This window comes from Lampris incognitus, chromosome 10 (assembly GCF_029633865.1).
Source record: "Lampris incognitus isolate fLamInc1 chromosome 10, fLamInc1.hap2, whole genome shotgun sequence".
Classification (NCBI taxonomy): domain Eukaryota; kingdom Metazoa; phylum Chordata; class Actinopteri; order Lampriformes; family Lampridae; genus Lampris; species Lampris incognitus.
Genome location: NC_079220.1, coordinates 253,464 through 270,000, shown reverse-complemented (window position 1 = coordinate 270,000; position 16,537 = coordinate 253,464). Strand labels below are relative to the sequence as shown.

General features: G+C 42.6%; 1 protein-coding gene across 1 annotated transcript in view; it reads left to right on the top strand.

The window, feature by feature from the left end:
* Window positions 1-16,537, top strand: part of LOC130119126 (sodium channel protein type 4 subunit alpha B-like) — a 256,811-nt gene that overhangs the window by 207,329 nt on the left and 32,945 nt on the right. The window contains exons 27-28 of the mRNA XM_056287542.1: window positions 2,147-2,200; window positions 15,383-15,520. Coding sequence (XP_056143517.1) covers window positions 2,147-2,200; window positions 15,383-15,520 — 192 coding nt within the window. The remainder of the gene's footprint in view (window positions 1-2,146; window positions 2,201-15,382; window positions 15,521-16,537) is intronic.

The window sequence follows — 16,537 nt, the reverse complement described above, 5'->3', positions numbered from 1 at the left end:
ATATATATACACACACACTCACGTACGCCCACGAACACATGCATGCATTAAAACACACACACTACTCAACCCTGTATACAGGGGCGAATGTACAAGTTTTATGTCACATTTCTGTATATTTTAGTTGTTTTATTTTGTTGTCTACTACTACTACTACTAATACTACTACTACTGATACTACTTATACTACTGCTAATACTACTACTACTACTACTTATACTACTACTAATACTACTAGAACTACTACTAATAATAATCATCATCATCATCCTCATCATAATACTAATACTACTACTACTTTCGGTTGTTCCCATTAGGGGGCGCCACAGCGGATCATCCGTTTCCATGTCTTCCTGTCCTCTGCATCTTCCTCTGTCACACCACCCACCTGCATGTCCTCCCTCACCACATCCATAAACCTCCTCTTTGGCCTTCCTCTTCTCCTCTTCCCTGGCAGCTCCATATTCAGCATCCTTCTCCCAATATACCCAGCATCTCTCCTCCACACATGTCCAAACCATCTCAATCTTGTCTCTCTTGCTTTGTCTCCAAACCGTCCAACCTGAGCTGTCCCTCTAGTATACTCATTCCTAATCCTGTCCCTGTCCTCCTCCTTCTGTTTTGTGATATATATGTCATAATCTGTTTACAAGTTTTATCCAACAGAACAGTCTTCCTTCTTCCATTTCCACCATTTGATCTTCGGCTCTGCCTTCATTCTCTTCCTCTTCTTGGTCTCCAAAGTCTCATCCTACAGACCACCCTCCGATGCCGACTAGCTACGTTCTCCCCTGTCACAACCTTGCAGTCTCCAATCCCTTTCAGATCACACCTTCTACATAAGATATAGTCCACCTGTGTGCGCTTTCCCCAACTCTTGTTCATCACCGTGTGTTCCTCCCTCTTCTTGAAATATGTATTCACCACAGCTATTTCCATCCTTTTCACAAAATCCACCACCATCTGTTCTTCATCCTTCTTCTCCTTGACACCATACCTGCCCATCACCTCCTCATCACCTCTGTTCCCTTCACCAACATGTCCATTGAAGTCTGCGCCAATCACCACTCTGTCCTCCTTGGGTACCCTCTCCACCACGTCGTCCAACTCACTCCAGAATTATTCTTTCTCGTCCATCTCACACCCAACTTTCGGGGCATATGCGCTGATAACATTCAGCAATACACCTTTGATTTCCAGCTTCATACTCATCACTCTGTCTGACACTCTCTTCACCTCCAGCACACTCTTGACATACTCTTCCTTCAGAATTACCTCTACCCCATTTCTCCTCCCATTCTCACCAAGGTAGAAGAGTTTGAGCCCACCTCCAATGCTCCTGGCCTTACTCCCCTTCCACCTGGTCTCTTGCACACACAGTATGCCTACCTTTCTTCAATCCATCATATCAGCCAGCTCTTTCCCTCTACCAGTCATATTGCTAACATTCAAAGTTCTGACTCTCACCTCCACACTCCTACCCTTCCTCCTCTTTCGCTGCCTCTGGACATGCCTTCCTCCTCTCCTTCTCCTTCACCCAACACTAGCATAGTTTCCACCGGCACTCTGCTGGCCAACAGTACCATTGGTGGTCGTTGGTAACCTGGGCCTCGACCAATACGGTATGGAAATCTGGTTTATGATCCGCATATTTGATTTGGTAAAGATTTTACACCGGATGTCCTTCCTGACGCAACCCTCCCCATTTATCCGGGCTCTGGACCGCCACTAAGAATGCACTGGCTTGTGCATGCTCAGTGGCTGGGTTAATACAAATAATAATTATTAATAATAATCATAATTATACATATTATTTTAAATTCATTCATTTTTATACTTTAAGAATAATACATTATATTTTAATTATTTAATAATGACCTTTTTTTTAAAAAATATTAATTTATTAATTATTATTAATAAATCCCCACCTTTGTGGTTAAAATAACTGGTTAAAATGTTTGGTTGGCATTAGAGCTGGCAAACACATGGTTCTACATTTCACATCATAACTGTTTTGGTTGTTATATTTCTCAGTTTTTCTGTTTTGCTCCTCTTTCTCCTTCCCTCACCTCTGAGATTTTAGTGTTTCTCTTTCTACTTTTAGATCTAGTTGTTTAATTTTTCTTATATTTCTGTATGCCCCCAGGCTACGTTTAAAGGCTGGATGGACATCATGTATGCTGCTGTGGATTCCAGAGAGGTCATTATTGTAACTGATAAACTACCAATGATAAATGTCTTTATTCATGCTCAGTAATATAAGAAAATCACAGAAAGTTGATTCAGTTCATCTGGACACAACGTTTATTGAGAGAGAAATGTTTCATCATCATCTAAGTGACCTCTTCAGTCTCAACTGGCTGCAGGTGTCCCCACCCTTATAAACACTACAGTGACTGCAGGTATCCCCACCCTTATAAACAATACAGTGACTGCAGGTATCCCCACCTTATTAACAATACAGTGACTGCAGGTGTCCCCACCCATATAAACAATACAGTGACTGCAGGTATCCCCACCCTTGTAAACAATACAGTGACTGCAGGTGTCCCCACCCTTATAAACAATACAGTGACTGCAGGTATCCCCACCCTTGTCAACAATACAGTGACTGCAGGTGTCCCCACCCTTATAAACAATACAGTGACTGCAGGAGTCCTCACCCTTATAAACAATACAGTGACTGCAGGTATCCCCACTCTTATAAAGAGTACAGTGGCATAATGACCAAAAACGATCGGTTTCATAAGCAAATTGCCCTGAGCATTAACTAGAGTTAAATGGCCATGTGTACTAGTCACAGAGGGTTGGGGAACACTTGCAATCACAGCATTGTAAGATGGTGACAGATGTACTCTTAGGCCCCCCCATCGGTTCAGGGATGATCGTTCTCTCTTAACGTAGATGGCCTCTTTGACTCCTCGTTCAAACCAGCGTTCCTCCCTATCAAGGATAATAATAGGGATAATACATTTTATTTGTGGGCGCCTTTCAGAGCACTCAAGGACATCTTACGGAACACAGTTAAAAACAAGCAGCACTGTATCAGACAGCATAAAATCAAAACAAAGCAGTAGACAATAAAAAGTTAACACAACAGATAAGTATAAAATCATTCTCTGCACAAAACTCAATGAAGTGTGGATCAGACTGAATATGCCAGTTTGAAAAGGTACGTTTTGAGATGGGATTTCAAGGTTGAAAGAGAGTCAATGTTGTGAATGTCTTGTGGGAGAGAGTTCCATAGGCAGTAGGCAGAATGACTGAATGACCCCATGGTAGTCAAGCGGGCCGAATGTGTAATGAGTTGGAGAGCAGAAGAAGATCTGAGAGTGCAGGAGGGCGTGTGGATATGAAGGAGTTCAGAAAGATATGAAGGAGCTGGGTTATTAAGGGCCTTAAAGGTGAGGAGCAGGATCTTGAAGTCAATATGGTATTTAACAGTGAGCCAATTGAGTTGCTGAAGAACAGGAGTGATATGATCTATGGAAGGAGTTCTGGTAATGATACGGGCAGCTGAATTCTGGACCAGTTGAAGTTTATGAAGACACTTGAGGAGAAGACCAAAGAGGACAGAATTACAGTAGTCAGTACGGGATGAAACCAGGGTGTGAGTGAGTATGGCTGTGCTTTTAGGTGTAAGTGACAGGCGAAGATGATTAATATTGCGTAGGTGGAAGTATGCAGACCAAGTAACATTATTGATGTCAGCTTCAAAAGATAAGTGCTGTCCAAGTTGACACCCAGGCTCTTAACCTGAGGCAAGGGGGGAACTATAGAATTGTCAATAGTCAGAGAAAAACTATGAGGTTTGGCCAAAGTAGATTTAGTGCCTACTAGAAGGACCTCAGTTTTAACAGTATTAAGTTTGAGGAAGTGATATGAAAACCAGGATTTAATTCTAGTAAGCAGTCAGAAAGGGAAGTGGGCAGAAGAGTGGAGGTAGGCTTGGTGGATAGATAAAGCTGGGTGTCATCTGCATAGCAGTGAAATTGAATGCCAAATGTCCAGAAAATGTGACCAATAAGTAGTAGGTAAATAATAAATAGGAGGGGTCCCAATACAGAGCCCTGGGGAACACTGGTAGTAACAAGAAAGGACCAAAAGATTGTGAGATGCATAATCTTTTGAGAGCTGCCAAAGCGGTTCAACAATGAAAATGTTCAACATTTTCCACCCATCCTTTTGCCGATTTTTGCAGTTTATTGCATAACAACTGCATGTCATCCTTGCTGTATCTGAGCTGTATCTTGGTTAAATCTTGGTTAATAAAAAAGTGTAACATCCGCATGTTGTAATAAGTTGTTACATATTGCACCGGTTATTACAAAATGTGGATGTTACACTTTTTTATGAAGAAAATGTAATAATTTGGTGCATTATGTAATACACCACCAAAATTTATGTCTTGATTTGAAAAAAACGTGGCGTTATTACATAATGATATGAAAATGTATTACATTATTACATAATGCGGCGTTATTACATAATGCGGCGCTACAAGCTTTAAACACAAGTAAAATAATTTTAAAATCAATCCTCAATGCTACAGGTAGCCAGTGTAAAGATGCTAAAACTGGGGTAATGTGATCTCTCATCCTGGTTTTTGTTATGACCCTTGCTGCCGCGTTCTGTACTAGTTGCAGCCTATCGATACTTTTTTTGGGTAAACCAGTAAGAAATGCATTGCAAAGGTCTAAACGCAAAGAGATAAAAGCATGCGTCACCTTTTTGGCGTGTTCCAGGGAGAGGTAGGGTCTAATTCTAGCAATATTTTTTTAGGTGGAAAAAGGCACCCTTTGTAACATTGTTATGTGATTTAAAATCCAACTCAGAGTCAATGATGACACCCAGGTTTTTTACTACAGTCTTATTCTGTACAGCCAGACTTCCTATTCTACTTGATATAATTTCTCTCTGTGCATTAGTGCCTGTAATGAGAATTTCTTTCTTGTCTTCGTTCAATTGAGAAAGTTTTCACTCATCCATTGTTTAACACTAGACAGACAGTTCATCAAGGGATTGAGAGCATTGGGGTCATCTGGCGCTACAGATAAATATAACTGAGTATCGTCAGCATAAAAATGGAAATTCACTCCATGATCATAGATAACTTTCCCAAGCGGCAGCATGTACAGGCAAAACAATAAAGGACCAAGAATGGAACCCTGCGGAATACCTGAGAAAATTACATGTTTGTCTGAGACATGGTCAGAAAGACTAACCAAAATAGCTTTTGCCAGTAAGATAAGTGTAGAACCATGATAGGGCAGTGCCTGAAAGGCCAATCCAATTCTCAAGGCGGTCTAGAAGTATATCATGATCAACTGTATCGAAGGCAGCCGCCAGATATAGGAGTAAAAGAATGGAAACATTTTTATTATCAGCACTCACTCTGAGATCATTGACTACTTTTACAATCACTGTTTCAACACTGTGTCCTTTTCTAAAACCGGACTGAAATTTATCATGAATCTTGTTTTCGTGCAAAAACCCATCCAATTGTTTATACACTGCCTTTTCCAAAATCTTGCCCAGAAAAGGCAGATTAGAAATAGGCCTACAATTGCTCAGCACTGACGGATCAAGATTATTCTTCTTCAGTAAGGGGTTTACTATAGCTGTTTTCAGTGAATCAGGAAAGTACCTGATCCTAAAGAACAGTTTACAGTATCCAAAACGTCACCAATCACACTATCTAAGACTTCTTTAAAAAAGGCAGTGGGAATTGCACCCAAAGAGCAAGTCAATGACTTCATCTGCAAGGTGGTTTTACGAAGTTCCTCTTCACTAATTTTGCAAAAGGAAATCAGATTTCCCCGAGTCGTTACTTGTAGTTTGACTTTTTGGATTAACAACCTTATTCATGATACCTGCTCAGATATTAATGATTTTGTTATCAAAGAATGATGAAAACTCATCACATTTTGATTTAGATGCAGAGTATAACTGCTCATGAGACTGGGGAGGATTTATAAGTTGATCAGTAGTGGAAAATAACACTCTGGAGTTGTTCCTGTTTTCATTTATAATGCCAGAGAAATAAGCCTGCCTTGCGCAGCATAGGGCTTTGTTATGAACAAGTATTCATTAATTCATTCATCATCAGCCGCTTCTCTGGGGTCGGGTCGCGTTGGCAGCAAGCTAAGTAGGGCACTCCAGACGTCCCTCTCCCCAGCAATGCTCTCCAGCTCCTCCAGGGGGATCCCAAGGTATTCCCAGGCCAGATTGGACATGTAGTCCCTCCAGCGAGTTCTGGGTCTACCCAGGGGTCTCCTCCCAGTTGGGCGTGCCCGGTAAACCTCCAAAGGAAGGCGCCCAGGAGGCATCCTAATCAGATGCCCGAACCACCTCAACTGGCTCCTTTCAACATGAAGGAGCAGTGGCTCTACTCCAAGCTCCCTCCAGATGTTCGAGCTCCTCACCCTATCTCTAAGGCTGAGTCCAGACACCCTACAGAGGAAACTCATTTCAGCCGCTTGTATCCACGAGCTCACCCTTTCAGTCACTACCCAAAGCTCATAACCATCGGTGAGGGTTGGAACGAAGATTGACTGATAAGTTGAGAGCTTTGCCTTCCGTCTCAGCTCCTTTCTTCACCACAACGGTCCGGTACAACATCCGCATTGCTGCTGATGCTGCACCAATCCGCCTGTCAATCTCCTGCTCCATCTTACCCTCACTCGTGAACAAGACCCTGAGATACTTGAACTCCTTCACTTAAACAAATATAGATTTTCTAAAAGTCTCACCATAGATTGTAAGCTTACTTTTTCTCCACATTCGCTCTGCTCTATGGCGATCCCTCTTGAGTAAAATTTGCTCAGTCTTCCATTGTATTACTGTAGTTTGTGATTTTTTCTTAGTTTTCAAAAGAGCCACTATGTCGAGAGCTGACTCTAGTTTAAAGTTGAAGTGGTTAACTTTATCATGCACTAAGGAAATATCAGCTGACAGAGGAAGACTGTGCAGTGTGTGACAGCTGCTGAGCACCAGTTTCGTTTGGGTGGAGGCCATCCTTTTTCAGCAGGAGGCGTCTCGCCCAAAACAGGTCAAAGTTATTTACAAATTCAAGACCAGTAGCTGTGTAATAGTTTTGTAACCAGTGATGGAGGGCATAAAGTCTAGATGCCCTCTCACGTCCTCTCTGATGGGTAGGGAGGGGGTCAGAAACAACAATCTTAAGACCCAAGTCTGAAAGGGAAGAAAACAAATTAAGGAAATTATTTTTTAAAACCTCAGACTCATGGTACATGACGTCATTAGTGCCGATGTGGTGAATGAGAGTGTGAAGATTTAGGTGCTGGGCCAGGATGGTAGGGAGCCTCCAGTGTAAATCCGCAACCCGGGCACCCGGAAAACAGAGAGTTTTAGAAGGGCCAGCAGACTGGGGCAGGGAGACGTCCCGCACCATAGAACTGCCAATGACCAGGGAGGTGGTTAAGGGATCAATGGGGGGGGGGGGTGATGAGGGGGGCAGGGGAAGGGTGATGGGGGGCAGGGGCAGCGGAGACAGCAGCAGATGTGGCAGGGGGGACAGGGGCAGCGGGGACAGCAGCAGGCATGACAGCAACCGGCAGGGCTTGAGAAACTGCTTGAGCCAGCGGTTTCTCAGCTTGTTTGAGGTTCTCGCTGTGGCAAGTCTGGCTCTTATCCTCAGATGGTGGCTGGGGAAAGAGGGCAGCCGATGTGGAAAGGTCGCAGTCCTCAAAGGCAAGGGCCTGGAAGCGGGAAGCGGTTGAAGATAGGGAGGGTGAACGGGGGGGGGGGGGGGGGGCGGAGGGTAGCAAGCCTGCTGCTAACATTAGCGCCCCTTTGCTTGCTCATGAACACATGAACACGTGAACAGCACTGTGGACCCCTCGTCCCGAAGGGGGGGGCAGCTAGTAGGGAACTAGCAGAGCGTGGTTTCGTTCCCGGCAAGTTTTTGTTTTTGTTTTTTTGACCGAGCAGCACTTTGAGTCGGATTAGCTCATGATGAAGCTCGGCGATCCTTTTGGCCTTGTGTTCACAACATAACAAGGAGCCGATTGTAGCTCCCATATTTTTGCAGTCTTGTGTTCACATCTATGGCAGCCGACAACACACTGCCTTTCCAGTTCAGTGACGGGGCAGAGGAGTTACAAACAGTCTTTTTAAAAGGAGACATGACTGCGGGAAAAGCAGCGATCCTCACCGTGAGTGGCAGACAGGTAATAGCATTATCTGTCCCCGCAAAATAAAGCCGCCGATTACGGCCATGGCACAGGGCTTAGTCCATACAGACAGCGAAAGCACTACAGAGATGGAGACTCCACTGTGATCAAGTCCATACAACAATTGATAATCCGATAAAATCCAAAAAGTAGTAGAGGTAAACCATAAAAGGTTGATAAAAGTTAAACTTAACGTAATGTTGAGCCTACATAAAAAATGTCAATCTGTGACAGCAGTAAAAACACAATGCCGACACGTGCCCTTAAGTCAACGCCAGTCTCCCATCAGTCACCGAGGTCAATGGCCATGTGTACTACTCGCAGAGGACTAGGGAATTTTGCAACCACAGTGCATGGATGGATGAAAGAACGCCACCTTCATCTTAACATATCTAAGATGAGCTACTTGTCATCCCAGCCAGTCCGTCACTGCGACATTCCCTAATCCTCTGTGAATAGTACACATGGCCATTAAACTCTGGTTAATGGTTGCACCCATATTTGCATATGAAACAGGTCGTTGGTTTTGGTTGTTATATAACTGTATTGTACTGTATTGTTTATCAGGGTTTGCGTGCTCTCCCCACATCTGTGTAGGTTTCCTCCGGGTTCTCTGGTTTCCTCCCACAGTCCAAAGACATGTAGGTCAGGTGAATCAGCCATACTAAATTGTCCCGAGGTGTGAATGTGTCGGCCCTGTGCTGGACTGGCAGCTTGTCCAAGGTGTCTCCCTGCCCGCTGCCTGTCGCCCAATGACTGCTGGCGTAGGCTCCAGCCTCCCGCAACCCTGATTAGAATAAGTGTCTTGGAAAATGGATGGGTGGATGTTTATAAGAGTGGGGATACCTGCAGTCAGATGTCACTTAGTTGAGTGATGAAACGTATCTGTCACTAGACGTTGCATCCGGATGAACTGATTCAACCTTCTTTGATATCTTATGTAAACCATACAGACTAGGTGTAGCTTCCACTGGGTATAATCTGTAGTACAAAATCATGTTAATAACACTAACAGGGAGTTAAAGAGGCCATCTATGTGAAGAGAGAATGATCATCCCTGAACATATGGGGGAGGGGGGGTCCCAAGAGTACATCTGTCACCATCTTACAATGCTGTGATTGCAAACATTCCCAAATCTTCTGTGAATAGTACACATGGCCATTGAAACTCCCACAGACCATTTGCCCTGCACTTAACCCCACAGTCACTCATCAACTCCTCGCTTACAACGGGTGTGTTCTCCACCACATTTAAGCAAGCTCGGGTCACCCTGCTGCTCAAACAAACCTACACACAACCCAGCCCAGGTTGAAAACTACAGACTGGTTTCACTTCTACCCTTTCTTTCAAAAATACTTGAGCACACAGTCTTTAATCAAGTCTCTGAATTCCTTTCTGAGAACAATCTGTATGATCTGAATCAGTCTATCCTTAAGCAGGTCCACTCTACTGTGGCTGCACTCCTGTCATTAATAGAATCGCTGTATTTGGCTAGAGCTGCTGGACAGTCCTCAGCTTTATTGCTGCTAGATCGGTCAGCTGCCTTTGACATGGTTAACCACCAAATCCTCCGCTGGTTCATGTCCTACCTCTCAGGGAGAACTTTAAGTTTACCTCGAAGGGGAGTAGTGTCCTGGGTAAGACGCAAAACTGCAATCACAGGCTGTAGAGGGGTGGCACCTTACCTCAGCAAGGGCCCTTTGGCTAAGGACAACGTCCCTACTGGTAGATCTGGTCCTCCTGCATGCCTGTATGGTACTTCCTGTGGTGCCCAGTCCAGCCAACACATTGGGATAGGAGAAGGGAACTCTGATTTCAAATCTACCTGCTGCCTTGTGGGTTGATGCCTCTTTAGGCAAAGGCGAGGAGGAGGTAACTCTGAATTCAAATCCCCAGGCACAGTCTACCCAGCTGTCAGTACCTGGAAAGGGTAAACCATGGCGGCTCCTCTCAGTCAACTTGGCAGCGGTTCCGGCAACCGGCAGCTCTGTTTGTCAACTTGGCAGCAGTTCTGGCAAAAAGCAACAGGATTCCTCTGTGGCTGTCTCAGCTATACTGTGCCACAGAACAACAGAAAATCTTGCCAAGGGACACTATAGAGCACCAAATAGTGTCATCATCTAGGGTGCAGCCTCACATGTGCCCCTGACCAAGGCAATGTGAAGAAATAACTGGAGTTGGTCCCCGGGCACTGCACGGCAGCTGCCCACTGCTTCTAGCTACACAGCTAGGATGGGTTAAATGCAGAGAGTAAATTTAATTTGTATGTATGTACAAAATGACTAACAAAGAATATTCTATTCTATTCTGTTCTATTCGATCCAAACCGCACAGCTTATCCACAGAGGTGCCTCAAGGGTCAGTGCTCGGCCCCCTTCTCTTCTCAATATACACCACCTCACTTGGTGCAACCATCCGCTCCCATGGTTTCTCATACCATTGCTACGCTGACGATACCCAGCTCTTCCTATCATTCCCGCCAGATGACCTCATAGTCTTGGCACGGATATCGCCATGCCTTGCTGATATCTCTGCATGGATGAAAGAATGTCACCTTCAGCTTAACCTATCTAAGACTGAGCTCCTTGTCATCCCAGCCAGTCCATCCATACAACAGATCAATATCCAGCTTGGATGAACCCAACGCAGTGCCTACTGTATTCCTTATGGCAGGTCTCCCTGCATGCACTTTCAAACCTCTGCAAATGATCCAGAACACGGCGGTGCATCTGGTCTTGAACCAACCCAAAACACCACATGTCACTCCACTGTTCATATCCCTCCACTGTCTCCCAGTTGCTGCCTGCATCAAATTCAAAATCTTGATGCTCGCTTACAAAACAGCAAATAAATGGCTCCCACCTACCTGAACTCCATCATTTTGTCTACACTCAGTCCCGCTCACTACACTCTACCATTGAAAGGCACCTGGCACTTACGCCTCAACAGGGCCCTATGTAACTAGCCAGACTCTTCTCTTCTGTAGTAATAATATTATTATTATTATTATTATTATTATTAATAATGGACGGCACGGTGGTGCAGTGGTTAGCATGGTCGCCTCACAGCAAGAGGTCCTGGGTTCGGGCCCTGGGTTAGTCCAACCTTGGGGGTCGTCCTGGGTCGTCCTCTGTCTGGAGTTTGCATGTTCTCCCCGTGTCTGTGTGGGTTTCCTCCCACAGTCCAAAGACATGTAGGTCAGGTGAATCAGCCATACTAAATTGTCCCTAGGTATGAATATGTGTGTCTGTGTGTGTGTGTGTGTGTGTGTGTGTGTGTGCGCGTGCGCGCGTGCATGCATGCGTGTGAGCATGTGTGTGTGGGGGGGCCCTGTGATGGCCTCACAGCCTGTCCAGGGTGTCTCCCCAATGACTGCTGGAATAGGCTCCAGCATCCCCGCAACCCTGAGAGCAGGATAAGTGATTCAGATAATGGATGGATGGATAATAATAATAATGATAATAATAATCATTACATTTATACAGTGCTTCACATTGAAGGGGGTAACTCACTTCAACCACCACCAATGTGTAGCACCACCTGGGTGGTGCATGGCAACCATTTTGCGCCAGAATGCTCACCACACATCAGCTTGAGGTGGAGAGGGAGGAAACATTGAGCCAATTACAGGGGGTTGATGAGGTGGCCAGATGGAGAGAGCCAGGTTGGGAATGTTGCCAGGAAATCGGGGACCCCCTACTCATTGTGATCAGTGCCATGGGGTCTTTAATGACCACAGTGAGTCAGAACCTCGGTTTAACGTCTCATCTGAAGGACGTCATCTCCTACAGCACAGTGTCCCCCTCACTGCACTGGGGTTTCTGTTATTTATTAGGACCAGAGGGAAGACTGCCCCCTACTGGCCCACAAACACCACTTCCGGCAGCAACTCAGTTTTCCCAGGAGGTCTCCCATCCAAGTACTAGCCAAGCCCACACCTGCTTAGCTTCTGTCATTTGGCAAAGCCAGGGTACATGTTGGTATGGCTGCTGGCGCTGTAGTTCCCCAGTGGTGGAACGAGTTACTGAACGCCATTTGATCCGCTGAGTCCCTCTCCATCTTTAAGAATGAAACTGTACCATTGTAAAAAAAAAACATTCCCAAGTCCTCTATGAATACTACACATGGCCATGTAAAGCTAGTTAAAGCACACACCCATATCTGCATATGAGCCTGTTTGTTGTTTTCGGTCGTTATGCCACTGTATTGTTTATAAGGGTGGGGTACCTGCAGTCACTGTATTGTTTATAAGGGCAGGGATATCTGCAGTCACTATATTGTTTATAAAGGTGGAGGTACCTGCAGTCACTGTATTGTTTATAAGGGTGGGGTACCTGCAGTCGCTGTATTGTTTATAAGGGTGGGGACACCTGCAGTCACTGTATTGTTTATAAGGGTGGGGTACCTGCAGTCACTGTATTGTTTATAAGGGTGGGGACACCTGCAGTCACTGTATTGTTTATAAGGGCAGGGATATCTGCAGTCACTATATTGTTTATAAAGGTGGAGGTACCTGCAGTCACTGTATTGTTTATAAGGGTGGGGTACCTGCAGTCACTGTATTGTTTATAAGGGCAGGGATATCTGCAGTCACTATATTGTTTATAAAGGTGGAGGTACCTGCAGTCACTGTATTGTTTATAAGGGTGGGGATATCTGCAGTCACTTTATTGTTTATAAGGGTGGGGACATCTGCAGTCACTGTATTGTTTATAAGGGTGGGGTACCTGCAGTCACTGTATTGTTTATAAGGGTGGGGTACTTGCAGTCAGGTGAGACTGCAGAGGTCACTTAGATGATGATGAACGTTTCTGTCAGTAAACGTTGTGTCCGGATGAACTGATTCAACCTTGTGGGATTCTGGGAGTAGCATGTGCAGCAGGCGCTGTAGGTTTGGTTAGCCGTGTCTGTATTAGCACATGTGAAAGGTGGGGTCTCTCACATTCCCCTTTGCAGAATTTCTCACTCAATAAGAAGCCTGTGAACAGCTTGGTTCCTATCATTCTATATCATTTCAGTGGGATTTGTACTTGGGTTGAGCAACTCAAGGATTTCTCCTACCCTGGTTCTGAGGCTTTTCTGGTGTTGATTTGGTTTTGTGGCTGAGGTCATTCCCCTGTTTTAAAATAAATCACCATGTTGTAAAATAGTGGTCTGATGAATGTCCTTTTCTTCCATGCTGTCAGCAGATGAAGAGCTGATGCAAACGAGCAATCCTACACTGTCCTGGTTTTCAATGGGTTCAGTCGCCCCCGTTGCATTTAGATTCATTTTTGGTTTCATTAACTTACAAATTCATTCATTCATTAATTCTGTTGGAAACAACTTGTTACTTTGATGCCCATTCACTCATCTGTCCGTTCATTTATTTCCCGGTTCATTCAGTCATCCATCACTTCAATTATTTCACCATTCATTCGCTCATCCATCACTTCATTTATTTCCCTGTTCACTCATCCATCACTTCATTTATTTCCCCATTCATTCATTCATCCATCGCTTCATTTATTTCCTCATTCATTCACTCGTCCATCACTTCATTTGTTTCCCCGTTCATTCACTCATCCATCACTTGATTTATTTCACTGTTCATTCACTCGTCCATCACTTCATTTATTTCACCGTTCATTCACTCGTCCATCGCTTCATTTATTTCCCCGTTCATTCACTCATCCATCACTTGATTTATTTCCCCATTCATTCACTCATCCATCACTTCATTTATTTCCCCGTTCATTCACTTATCCATCGCTTCATTTATTTCCCCGTTCATTCACTTATCCATCACTTGATTTATTTCCCCATTCATTCACTCATCCATCGCTTCATTTATTTCCCCGTTCATTCACTTATCCATCACTTCATTTATTTCCCCGTTCATTCACTCATCCATCACTTGATTTATTTCCCCATTCATTCACTCATCAGGGAACAGGAAAATAAATGTATATATATATATATATAGTATATAATCCAGTGATTCAAGTAAATTCTTTATGAGACAGTCTCATAAAGAATTTACTTAACAACTTTTGGACCTGTGACTGGTTAATTTGGTTTATTAGAGTGAATGCCCAGCATTCACACTATTGCTTTGCAGTTTTTTATTCATTTATTTTTCTTCCACCCATTTTCTGACACTTTGTAGCTCCTTCATACTTTTAGCTACTGAAACCATTCAACTATCAAAATGTCCAACTCATTAAGGATGTTAGTGCTCACGTTTCGGTTTTTTAAATCTTTTATACTTTTAGACATATTAAGCTTTTTCTACTTTTTCAAAACAATGGAGGTCTATGGGGAAAGGTTGAAACCCTCATCACCTTTGAACTGTATCTCCTCCTTAATTTTTTGAGCTAGAAACCCCATTTAAAGCTTAAACAGTTCAGGACATTCAGCTCTTTCAGAATCCTATTCAGATTTTGAAAATATTTTATAATTTTTTAACAATTCAGCTCTAAAGTTTAGCAATTCTGCCATACACTTGGCCTGTTAGAATGTTCAGTCCTATTGTGACATCACATATCAGTTTGAAACTCAACTGCCATCCTAATTAGTGTGACTGCTGGGCATTCACATTATTGCTTTGCAGTTCTTTATTAGTGGCACCACTTCCACTTTTTCATACTTTAAACTACAGAAACCATTCAACAATCAAACTATTTATGTATTTAGCACATTATGGCAAATTTTTCAGTTTTTTAAACCTTTAAAACTTTTAAAACATTCAGCCATTTCACATTTCAGTTTCCAGGTATTTCAGGTAGGCTAGTGACTTTCTGACTTTTCCTATTTATCCATTTTCAGCAATGCTTTCGCGATTTCTTTCAGCAGCTCAGCATTCAGACGCTTTTTCTGTGGAAAAGCATTTTTCTAGTCTTATTTTCTTTCCAATAGGAAAGTGATGGCCCAGTGTTCACGAGTGCAAATTTAATTCGAGTTAATTATATTAATTACACAACACTACAGATCTTCCAACTTTTCAGTTGCACTAATTTATTAAAAATTGTAAAGAAAAGCTGGGTTGTTTTATGCAAATAATAGAGAAAGAAAATGACAGATGTGATCAATGTTGAACATAACAAGTAATGAAAACAAAAGTACAACCAAATATATATAATATATATATATATAGTAGCCATGTTTTATATTATTAATTACAGTGTGTCTGTATGTTGTTTCTTAGGTAGAGCTGCAGCCTGTGTATGAAGCGAGCATCTACATGTACCTCTACTTTGTCATCTTCATCATCTTTGGCTCCTTCTTCACTCTTAATCTCTTCATCGGTGTCATCATCGACAACTTTAACCAACAAAAAGCCAAGATAAGTTACCAAGATTATCTTTCTCTGTTTTAATTACTGATCAGTTTGTTCCCTTAAACTGAAGCTATGATTATTATTATTATTATTGTTGTTGTTGTTGTTATTGTTGTTGTTTTCATAATATACTCATGCTATGATGATGATGATTATTATTATTATTATTATTGGCGTTATCATATTATACTCCAGCTATGATTATTGTTGTTGTTGTTATAGTATACTCCAGTTATGATTATTATTATTATTGTTATTATCATAGTATAATCATGCTATTATTATTATTGTTATCATCATCATATAATCACGCTATCATTATTATGGTTATTATCATAGTATACCCACGCTATGATTATTATTATTATTGTTATTATCATAGTATGCTCATGCTATGATTATTATTATTAATATTGTCATAGTATACCCACGCTATGATTATTATTATTAATATTATCATAGTATACCCACGCTATGATTATTATTATTATTATTGTTATTATCATAGTATGCTCATGCTATGATTATTATTATTGTTATTATCATAGTATACTCATGATATGATTATTATTATTGATATTATCATAGTATACTCACGCTATGATTGTCATTATTACGTTATGTTAAAATACAGTCATTTAACTAATGCTTTTATCCAAAACGACTTACAATAAGTGCATCATTTAACGAAGGAAATCAGGAGAACTACTAGTCATCAGAGGTCAACAGTGCATCTTCTCTCTACACAAACATTTAAGAGCAAAACCAGGGCTAAAGTAAAAGCGCGAGAAAGAGATTTTTTAAATGAGTGAATACAATGATACCATGGTTATTATCATTGTACTAGAAGAACCCGCTACAATGTAGCGGTTTGGTTATCCACCCGTCTAAATCTCCCTCTCCCTCCTCTTGATCCTGCCAGCTAACCGCCTTCCCCCTGCCCCTAAACCCCCCCCCACTCCAACTCCCTCCCCCCAAATGCTCAGAATCATCTGAAATGCCGAGAAAAGTGGTTTTTAGCCA